Source organism: Gekko japonicus, unplaced genomic scaffold (assembly GCF_001447785.1).
Source record: "Gekko japonicus isolate JY-2015 unplaced genomic scaffold, Gekko_japonicus_V1.1 scaffold1301, whole genome shotgun sequence".
Taxonomy (NCBI): domain Eukaryota; kingdom Metazoa; phylum Chordata; class Lepidosauria; order Squamata; family Gekkonidae; genus Gekko; species Gekko japonicus.
Window position 1 is genome coordinate 519,832 of NW_015169213.1, and position 11,524 is coordinate 531,355.

Here is an 11,524-nt window from a genome sequence, read left to right on the forward strand (position 1 = left end):
GTAGATCAACAGTGGTGAAATGCAATCCTCTTTCCCTACACACAGTACTCTCTACCTCTGGAGGTTGTGGGTATGGAAACTTCTATTCATTCCCCAGTCCAGCCGACTGTGGAGTGTCTGAATTTCTGTTGCCCCCAGGGATGAAGACTGCCTTTGGACAGTTCCTGTTTTCCCACACTTTTTGGCCTTGGGACAGCTGGGAACTGTAGGCCAGCAGATGAGGAATCCCCATTCAACCCAGTGAGTGATACCCCTGCAGGCCCCTCTCTGGAACTACAGCTCAATTAAACCTTATGGGGGAACATTTTAAACAATTTTATTTATTTATTTATTTATTTATTTATTAGATTTATATCCCACCCTTCCACATGGGCTCAGGATTCTTAAATACTGTGTCTAAGTTTATTCTCTCTTAATTTCCTTTTCTTTTTGCTTTACATGCTAGTGTGGAAACAGTAAATGATGGCCAGTTTCACAGTGTGGAGTTGGTAATGTTGAACCAGACTTTGAACTTGGTTGTAGATAAAGGTACTCCCAAGAGCCTTGGCAAACTACAGAAACAGCCCGTGGTTGACCACGACACACCTCTGTACATTGGAGGTAAGTTGAGCTACCCATCACTACTGCAAATATCTATTCCATCCCAAAAAAATTTTTTGAGATACTAACTTTTGTGCACTTTAGAAAGGAAACAGATGTGCATTAGTTATTTTCCACCTTTTAAGGGCATGTCAGCATTATGAATTTCTTTTGATAATCATTGCTCATAATCATCTGATAACAATTGCTTATAGTCAGGGATCATTTCCTAGAAAAAGAGGTGCAGGAGCTCATTTGCATAACTCATTTGCATATGCCCCGCAGTTGCAGGGCACTTGGAGAAGATAGGGCAGGGAACCCAGGCATGTTTAAAATGCCTTTCTCTCCCTTCCCCATCTGGGGAGAGGAAAGAAAGGCATTTAAACCCCTCTTTCCCCCGAGTTTGTCTGCAAAAGTGGAGAGGCTCAGGGGAAAGGGGGGCATGTCTGCCCGCCTCCCCTTCGCTTCTCCAGCCAGCCCACCGTGGCGGGTGGGCTGGAGAACAGGAGGGGAGGGCAGGGAGGCAGACATGCCTGTGTTCCCTGCCTGATTTTCTCCTGATGTCCTGCGGCTGTGGGGCACCTAGGGAAGATCGGGCAGGGAACCCAGGCATGTGTAGAATGCCTTCCATCTGGGGAAGGGAAAGAAAGGCATTTAAACCCCCCCCTTCCCCCGAGTTTCTCAGTCTATACATATTTTTGTATTGTTTGATGCCCATGAAAGGCTACAATAAATCCCAAATGTATATCCCGTGAAATAATTTAGGATGAAAGATGTTGCCTTCCTAAGGGGAACCAGTCAATTCCATGGCTGAGCTGGGTTTGGAACCCATCTCTTATGATATTTATTATGCAATTCACTGTGATCTTAATTTGTGTTTGTTTTTAAATTACACACCTTGACATTTTGGTGTGCTTGGAAATCAGTCTAGGCATGTGCTTTGCAGTATTCTCTATATGTCATGATTTATATATGATCAACTATGTAAAGAGATATGTAACAATGTTATGGCATGGGAAGGAGGGGAAGCAGAGCAACTCCTAATATACTGTGAGCTACTACCACATGTTTGCTTAATTTTTATTTTACCATACCATTATATTATTTTGCGATCTTGGAATACCAAAAAAGACCTGAACAGCTTCTGAAGTGCTTCTGTTCTTTCTTTGCAGGTATTCCTACATCCACAGGACTGTCTTCATTGCGGCAAGGTACAGAGAGGACACCCAGTGGTTTCCATGGTTGCATTCATGATGTCCGCATTAATAATGAGCTGCAGGATTTCAAGGATCTACCACATCAGTCAGTAGGGGTCCTTCCTGGCTGCAAATCCTGTAATATCTGCAAGCATGGCATCTGTCGCTCTATTGAAAAAACAAGTGTTGTGTGCGAGTGCCACCCAGGTTGGACAGGCTCCCTTTGTGACCATGAAGTTAAAGATCCCTGCCTCAATAACAAGTAAGCTTCACTCTGTTTGAGTGGGGAACAAGGCAGAGGTGAGAGAGGGCCTATTAAGTGAATGAGCATGCTGATAAAATTAGGGATACCTGTGAATGCCCTCACCTGGATAGCCCAGGCCAGTCTCATCTCATCAGATCTCGGAAGTTAAGCAGGGTCGGTCTTGATCAGTATTTGGATGGGAGACCACTAAAGAATACCAGGGCCATGACTATGGAGTGTGCAAAAAAAATTTACCAGTATTTTCCAGTTTGGGTCTATTGGACCCGGGAAAAAAATGGTTCCTGAAAAATCTCAGATTCAAATACCAGGCGGCAGGAGAAGGCAGTGCAGAGCTGTGCTGACAGGGAGGAATCGGCTCCCCATGGGAACAGCCGATCATGGCTGGGCTGCTTTCTCCTGCCACCTGGTTTAAACCAACCGAGCTGATCTTGGGCTAGCTTCTCTTGCAGCCCAGTTTAAACCAGTGGGGAGCTCTCAGCTCCCCACCACCCCAGCTGATCCTTGGGCTGACTTTTGCAGTCCCTTTAAATTTTAAGCCTGCCCAACAAACAGCTGGGAGGTGGGAGCAATCTGTTCCTGCCATTTTGCTGTTTTCAGATCTACCCCAAATTTCCAAATATATGTGGGATTTTCTCGGGATCTTCTGTTGTTGTTTTCCCAAGGAAACCCAGATTCATTTAGGAAGCCGAAATATACTGATAAAGGCTTGGGTAGGTCTGAATGCACACTCCTAATCACAACACAGAGTCTGGCAATGACAAACGACCTCTGAACATCTCTTGCCTTTAAAACCCCACCATGGGTCACCATAAATCAACTGTGACATGACAGCAAAAAAAATGCCAACCAATGCATATTCTCAGTGAGATGAGCCAAATGTTAGGTTATTCCTTATATGTATACTCAGGTAGCTCTATAAAGTGGGATTCATAAAAACTGTCATTAAGAGAGAGGTTCTGTTGTGACCTTACCATGAAACGCATAATATTTTTCAAAAACTGGAGATATAATTGAGTGCCAATGAATCTAAAAGAAAAAAAAACTTGTATTTGGGAATGTTGACATTTCTGTTACCTCTTCATACAGTCTTAGGTACACCGATTATCTATTTCTTTTTGCCTCCAAGGTGCCTCCATGGGAAATGCACAGCCACCAGTTCTGGTTACTCGTGTAAGTGCATAGAAGGTTTTATGGGCATGTACTGCGACAGGAAGAATAATTCCTCCAGCCCCTGCAGACTTCTGAAATGCAGCCATGGGCAGTGTAAGATCTCAGCACATGGGGAGCCCTACTGTGAGTGTGATGTGAATTACAGTGGCGAACGCTGTGATAGAGGTTGGTATAACTGCAAGGTGTATGTATGGTGTGTGTTTTACTATGACCTTTTGGTTCATATACAAAGGACAATTTTCATTGCACTTTATCGTTTAATCCGTCTTGAGTCTTAGCAAGAAAACCAGAATACAAATTAAGTAAATGAATAAAACCTACTGTGCCAAAGGGCATTGCTGAGACACATAGTTGAAGGCAGTAAATAAATATCTGTTGAATCCACTTTTCTTCAAATTTTGGATTGGATTAATCCCTTTAATATGACTTTGTAGTCACTATTTTTACAGCAAACCTTATTAACGTGAAAGAATCACATTTTCTTGCTAAGAGAGGTATTCTAAGATAATTATTCAGAGCTGAGTTGATCAGCAAGGTCTCTTTCTCAGTGTTTTATAACTCACTAGACATTCTAATGAAGAAGATAATTTACTGTAACCAGGAAATAAACAGGAAGACTCTCAGCAGCTTTACACCTACAGAGAGCAGCATAGACCTCCTACCATCCTTCTGTCCCAAGTAACTACTTGGATCAGTCCCAGAAGTGCAACTACACACACATGTTCGATGTACAGTTGATTCCTTTAAACCAAACAAGTCTTTCTAAAACATGGGTTGATCTATGTCTGCTAGGTAGACCAACATGCAGTCAACCAGAGTGCATAAGGCTTAATTCATGTTCTTGATGTTTGGGATTGTGCCAAGTGAATTATCAGCTTTCTCATAATCTTGTCTGTTTCCTAACAGAGAATCAGTGCCAAGGAGAGATTGTTCGTGAATTGATTAGGAAGCAACAAAATTCCATCTCTTGTGTGTCTACTGTCAAGGTACAGCACATGGAATGTCACGGCAGCTGTGGAAATGATCAATGCTGTGTTCCCATCCGGAGCAAAAGGCGGAAATATATCTTCCAGTGTGTGGATGGCTCCTCCTTCACAGAAGAGCTGGAGAGGCATGTGGAATGTGGCTGTGGGAAGTGTTTATAAACAGCTGTTCAGCCTCTTTGCCCCTTGTATCGACTCAGATGTGCTATCAAAAGTGGGACCTATTTACTTTTAATTGAAGAAGAGAATATTAAGTATATTGTAAAATACACAAAAAATAGAAGTTATTTTTATTATGAAAAGTGACTATTTTCATCTTTTATTATATAAAGTATCTGACTGTTTTGGGTATATGTATCATACAGTGAGTTATTTTTACTATGGATTTTTTTTACAGTTGAAAAAAAAATTGGAAAAATTATTCCAAATCTAAACACAGGGATTAAAAAACAGAGTATAGTTGATAAGCTTTGCACGATGACCAGATGTGAAGGTAATTCAAAGGATTTGCCACAGAAATAGTAGTATATGTCTTTAAAATTCTGGATAGATGCACATAAGAGTTCTACAGCTCTCAGACATCTTTCCTGTCTGAATGTGCTGAGTTAATATCTCTTTCAGTTGATGACAACATAATTGCTAGTTGTGTTTGTTAGTGTTCTGGGTCAACTTGACACTATTGCCGAAAAAGCACATCGTGACACTGCAATAGCTTGGGCCTTATGCACAGATTCCCTTATGCACATGTTAATGCAGTGGTGGTAATACCTCTTGCCTTGTATGTTGTGTTGTGTTAATCATCAGTTGTATTGGCTCCCTGGCACAGATACTCTTGAAAAAATGAACATGAGAAATGTTTTGTTTATGAAGTTCCTTTTTTACATTAACAGATGGAGAGTAAGTACTGTGTAATACCTGGCTAATAACACAAGGAACAATCCACATAACCAGCGTGTGCTTTTCTCTTCCACCCATGCATGTTGCTCCAGGTATAGCACTTCGTCCCAATTCTCTTCCCCTTCTACCTTCTCTTATTTCAGGTGTAGAGTAATACCACACAGATCTGCATGCTGAGGATAGACTGAATCATCCCTGTAGTAATCAACCAGTGTGGTACAATGATTAGAGTACTGGACTATACTTTGCAAAGCAGCTATGCCAAGGATGCACTGAAACACTGCGTTACTACAGTATGACAATCACTTTTAAAATTGTCACAGTCCCCTTTAAATAAATCTAGTGCTCCTCTCAGCAGGCCCCAGCATGCGGTGAACTAGAACTAAAAAGTAATGCCGACAGGAAGTCTCCATATGGTAAGCATGGTCCACATGCTAAGCTACTCAATGTGCCACATGGAACAGCCATAATGCAGAGGCTGTGTATTGCAGTTTTCACATGGGGTAGGGCCTAATGGGTAGATCTTTCTTCAGACAGGAGCACGGGGAGTAAGAATTTAACAGAGCATTACTCATAGGAAGTTTGTATTGGTGAGCCTCCATAAATGCCTTTGATGGTCTGTACATCCACCAAATCTTCCTGGCTTGCTTTCTGAAGTCCTTTTTCTCTTTTCCATTCTTGCATGCAGGTGACAGCAGCAGCATATAAGAGCCATTCATTAGAGAAGGTAGAATTCTCAGCAGTGCCTAAGAGAGAACAAGTTCTCTGAATCTCAATCTGATCCTGAGAGGCTGGTAAAATCCTATGGGCTTGCAATAGGTCCTTCCCAGCAGGAGACATGCATATTCTTCCAGAGCAGGTTTGCTCTTTTTAAAGCAAGCGTCTAGGAATAACACAGCCTCTCTGAAAAGAACAGCTTTGACCATGTCATAAAGCATTTTGCCCTTTTTCAGATTCCAGAAGCCTGAAAGTGCTTAGGAGTCTTTATCGTAATTACAGCCTTATGAAAGCCACAATAGTTTGTTCAGATTTCCTTATGGATTCTCAGGATAATTTCAGGCAGGAGGGAAATGACTGATACAATAGTCGCCTTTCAGCACAAATAGTAGTACGTGGAGCCTGCAATCAGTGTAACATAAAACAATCACTGGTTACTTTGCCAAAAGACTGATTGAAATAATAGTTCAGGAGCCAGTACGGGGGGGGGGATCTGCTGTGAAGAGTTTGTATTATTTTTAGCATAATATGTGACGCTAGAAGCAGCTGGAATTTATAATGTAGAAATATACCACAATCTGCACAGACCCAAAGTCTGCAAAAGCAGATGCAACACCACTCTCTTGTGTAAACATGACTTTGGCACAAACATCCTTCTCCTAATGATTCATTCCCTTTTGGTTACCCAATAAGCTGTTGCCTCTGTTGCAGAGAATGGAAACCCATCTGGAATAGGCAGATCACAGAACTGAAATGCTACTAAAATATCAGTTCCTTGGTTTTGCAAGGTGGCTGTTCTGCATGCTCTGTGCTGCTAAGGAGAAAACAAGAAAACTATTAAAATAGGCAAGAAAGGAGGTACAGCATCACTTTGGCCATTGGGTCTTTTAATTCAACCACTTACTAGATATGAAAAAATACACACCAGCATTCTGCAAAATAATTCCAAGGGCATTGCCAAACTGAATAGTTGAATGATAACTAGCCACAGTAGAGAAAGGCTGGCCCTGTTCTATTGCTACATACTTGGGACTATGCTGTGATCTAGAAGAAAAGCCACTTTATTTTTTTTCTGCCATTGGACAGTGTATGCTTTGCTGTGTATCAGCTGATGTGATATGGAATCTGGTTCTTCAGTTTTGTTTTTTAAAGTGCCAAAAGGTCTATGAAGTTAGTTTTAAAAGTGTTAATTAGATCTCTCTAATCTTCTTAAATGACAGTGCATTTCAGCTACTGTAAATGGAATGCAGTAGCTTACTTTTGAAAGTTAATATAAAGAAAGATTGCTAACCATATAAAAATTGTACATTGGCAATGTGGACTGATATGAATTCTGTGTATTTTACTAGATTGTCCTATTGTGATGTAATAAATTTAAGTAAATTGTTGGGTTATAGATTAGAGTACTTTTCCTGTGTTGCTTTTTGTCCCTGGAGGGGATATTTCCACCTGCACATTCACCTGCTCTTGCTCCAACTGATTGAGCACATTCTAGACATTGTTGCTACAGATGCTAACTTTTTAGGCTAAGACCACACAGTGAATGCACAGCATGTGGAGGTATTTAATGTCCCCAGAGACTGATCACAGTTATCAACTAACTTGAGACCCTCAGGTCTCATGCAGGTGACTTATTATTCACTCCGAACAATGTTTGCTGCATAAGCTGGGGGGAAGGGAACAAAACTTCTGTTACAAAAATATCTACAACACAACTTAAAGTTCCTCCTATCAGACATGATGGTCAACCTCATATAAGAGTGAGTCACCTTTGGACATCAGCATCAAGGCAAATGGAGTCTTCACTGCACCATTGCTATCAAAATCCTTCATTCTTTGTTTGAGTTATTTGCTTTCTAAAAACAAGGAGCTAAAACTTTTCTTGATATTTGAAAGAGCTGGTTCCAAAAATCTTTGAGGGAAAGATACTGGACCAGCTACCATGCTCACCATATTCCCTCTTTAAAAGGTAAAGGTAAAGATTCCCTTGCTCGAAAACCAGTCGAGTCCGACTCTAGGGGTGCAGTGCTCATCTCCGTTTCAAAGCAGAAGAGCCAGCGCTGTCCGAAGATGTTTCTGTGGTCATGTGGCCGGCATGACTAAACACCAAGGTGCACGGAACGCTGTTGTTGTTTTTTTGTTATTCCCTCTTTACCTGCTTTTAAACATTTAAGAGAGAAGGAGATGCATAATACATGGTCTCACTGTGCATTGAAACAGTGGGTTTTGTACCTGATGCTTCCGTTTTTGGAATCAATCTGTTCTTTCAAGGTACGACTTGTTAAGATAGAGAAGGTAGGATGCCCTGAATAACATAACCAGGCCATAAAATCATCTTGTTACATGCAGGAAGGGAAGTAACCTTCTCTAAACCTCTATGATTATTGATGAGGAGGACCATTTGCTGCACTGCCAGAAAGAGGCAATATCCTCACCTGGTGTCCTGAAACCAGTGGGCACAATGTAATCTCATTGGTTAGATGCGTGCTTGGTGGGAATGGAGGGACTCAGATCCCATTACAGGAAAGTTCAAACTGAAACCCTAAAGTTAAAAGATTCAGGTCACCCTAAGTAAGCTGCACAAGCCTAGGAGCCTGGAACTGACAGGAAACTGAGTGAAGTCTGCAATCAACATTTTCTTTTTTACAAGTCCGGCTGTCTTGTATCCAGTTATCTAGGAGAAATGGCAAGGTAAAATCAGAGATCAGTAACTTCATTATTGCATTACTTTTTGGTTCATTTTCTAGTTTCTACCACACCTGTAGGCTTGTTCTAGGGTTGCCAAATGGGGCCGGGGGGCGGGGAATTCCCCGCTTTGGAGGCCCGATTTCCGATGCGACGGAATCGGGCCCCAGGGGAACCCCGCCCCCTGAAGCTGCGTCACCAAAGGTGACGCAAGACGTAGGGCACGTTGGGGGCGTGGCCCATACGGTTCCCCCCTGACGATCTTGGCCACGCCCCCAACGTGCTACATTGTGTGTCACTTCCGGTGACGTTCCGACAGTGTGCGTGTGCGCACACATCCCCAGCCAGCTCCCGGAGCGAGAAGACGCTCCCCCCACCGGTGAGTGATTTAGATTTGGCAACCCTAGCTTGTTCTGATATATATTACCATGCCTTTGTGTTCTTAGTTGATGGAAATGCTTTCTAGTTAAAGAAACATCTTGCTTATTTAACTAGAAAGCATTCCCCCCCCCCAAAGATTTGAGTCTGTACACTCAAGAGCCTGACTGTTCATTCACACATATATCAAACACCTGGCCAAGATAGTGGGCTAACTGGCAGGGAGAGAGGGGAAAATAGCAATCCCACACATGCGTACACATGCACAACCCCACTTATGAGTCAGACCACCGGAAAGGAGAAGGGAAGGGTGCAATGACTGGGGGCAGAAATCTAAAATAAGCAGGTTAGGATTTCCCAACAAGTGGGTTCAAGTCCCTTCACGTACACTGACACCCCAGTGACCCAGTTCCTCAGAGCTTGGGAGTGTGGGGGGCGGAGGACCTACGAGCTAATGGGATCAGGATACAACTATCTTCGTGGAAAATAATGGACTGATGCTGTTTACTTAGAGATTGAATAAGGAAGGACTTGGATACAGAAAGGAGCAAGCAGCCTAAATAGGCATGGTTAAAGGAGGAAAGTTGGGCTATACGAACAAGAGTGCCAGCAAGATATTAAGTTTGCAAGCCCAATCACGAAGTCCTGATGTTCCCACATTACAATAAATGTCCCCAATAGAGCAAATAGTGGCTTGCTTGAACTGTTTCTGGTTGGAGGAAATGGTGCAAGGGTGGCTTAAGCCCACCTTTCCCCATGTGTCACAACCCCAATCCAAACTTGGCCATGTGCACCTGAGAAATTCCCAGCACAAAACTCCCAAAGCATATCTGTTGACCAGAATGGACATGGGTACACAAAAATGTTGTAATATGATTATGCCCTTAATTATTCCACTTAATAGCTTTGGCTATGTTGATTACACAAGTGTTTGTTATATTAGCTGGCTCTTTCTGATGCGAAAAATGCAGTAATGTACAGGTAAAAGGGATGTGCAAAAAATCAGTATTTGGGGAGTTTGGGTATATCAAACCAAAACAAATTGGCATTTTCCAATATTCCTGAATCCCAATATTGGTATGGTATTCAGATTTGGGATTTTTTTGGAAATACCAATTTTTTTCAACTCCATTATACCCTATGTGGACCGTTATAGTTAATGGTCCCCATAGGGTATAATGGAGAATTTATCCGTGGCTATCCAACAGTGTTCCTTCTAAGCTGTTGGAGGAGGAGGAGTCTCAGAGCAGCTTACAAACTTTCCCTTCCCCTCCCCACAACAGACTTCCTGTGAGGTAGGTGGGGCTGAGAGAGCTCTGTCAAGAACTGCCCTTTCAAGTGAACAAACATGTGGACAAGGGGGATCCAATAGATATTGTTTACCTTGACTTCCAGAAAGCTTTTGATAAAGTTCCTCATCAAAGGCTCCTAAGTAAGCTCAAAAATCATGGGATAAAAGGACAAGTACTTTTATGGATCAAAAACTGGCTAATTAATAGGAAACAGAGAGTGAGTATAAATGGGCAGTTCTCTCAATGGAGGGTGGTAAGCAGTGGGGTACCACAGGGATCAGTACTTGGTCCACTGCTTTTTAACTTGTTCATTAATGATTTGGAGTTGGGAGTAAGCAGTGAAGTGGCTAAATTTGCAGATGACACGAAGTTGTTCAGGGTGGTGAAAACCAGTGAGGATTGTGAGGCACTCCAAAGGGATCCGTCAAGGATAGGCAAGTGGGCGTCAACATGGCAAATGGGGTTCAATGTGGCCAAGTGCAAGGTGATGCACATTGGAGCCAAAAATCCTAAATATAAATACACATTGATGGGGTCTGAACTGGCAGAGACAGATCAAGAGAGAGATCTTGGAGTTGTAGTGGATAACTCACTGAAAATGTCGAGACAGTGTGTGACTGCAATAAAGAAGGCCAATGCTATGCTGGGGATTATTAGGAAGGGTATTGTAAACAGATCAGCCAATATCATAATGCCCCTATATAAATCAATGGTGCGACCTCATCTGGAATACTGTGTGCAATTCTGGTCACCACACCTTAAAAAGGATATTATAGCTTTGGAAAAAGTGCAGAAAAGGGCAACTCGAATGATAAAAGGGTTGGAACACTTTCCCTATGAGGAAAGGTTAAAGCGCTTAGGGCTCTTTAGCTTGGAGAAAAGACGACTGAGGGGTGACATGATCGAGGTTTATAAGATTATGCATGGGAAAGAGCAGGTAAAGAAAGAGGTACTTTTCTCCCTTTCTCACAATACAAGAACCCGTGGGCACTCCATGAAATTGCTGAGCGGTCGGGTTAGAACGGATAAAAGGAAGTACTTCTTCACCCAAAGAGTGATTAACACATGGAATTCACTGCCACAGGAAGTGGTGGGTGCTACAAGCATGGACGGCTTCAAAAGGGAATTAGATAAGCATATGGAGCAGAGGTCCATCAGTGGCTATTAGCCACAAGGTATAGCTAGGGGCTCTGGGGCAAGTGATGCTCTGTCTTCTTGGTGCTTGGGGGGGGGGTCAACAGTGGGAGGGCTTCTAATGTCCTGGCCCCACTGCTGGACCTCCTGATGGCACTGGTATTTCTGGCCACTGTGTGACACAGAGTGTTGGACTGGATGGGCCTTTGGCCTGATCCAACATTGGCG

The 11,524-nt window shown here is 42.6% G+C and overlaps 1 protein-coding gene across 1 annotated transcript in view; it reads left to right on the top strand.

The window, feature by feature from the left end:
* The window catches only part of LOC107114785 (slit homolog 3 protein-like), a 291,107-nt gene extending 286,699 nt beyond the window's left edge, over nt 1-4,408 (top strand). The window contains exons 26-29 of the mRNA XM_015416378.1: nt 446-600; nt 1,752-2,037; nt 3,167-3,375; nt 4,117-4,408. Of these exons, the coding sequence (XP_015271864.1) occupies nt 446-600; nt 1,752-2,037; nt 3,167-3,375; nt 4,117-4,355 (889 nt within the window). The 3' untranslated portion in view covers nt 4,356-4,408. The remainder of the gene's footprint in view (nt 1-445; nt 601-1,751; nt 2,038-3,166; nt 3,376-4,116) is intronic.
* The last annotated feature ends 7,116 nt before the right edge of the window (nt 4,409-11,524 follow it).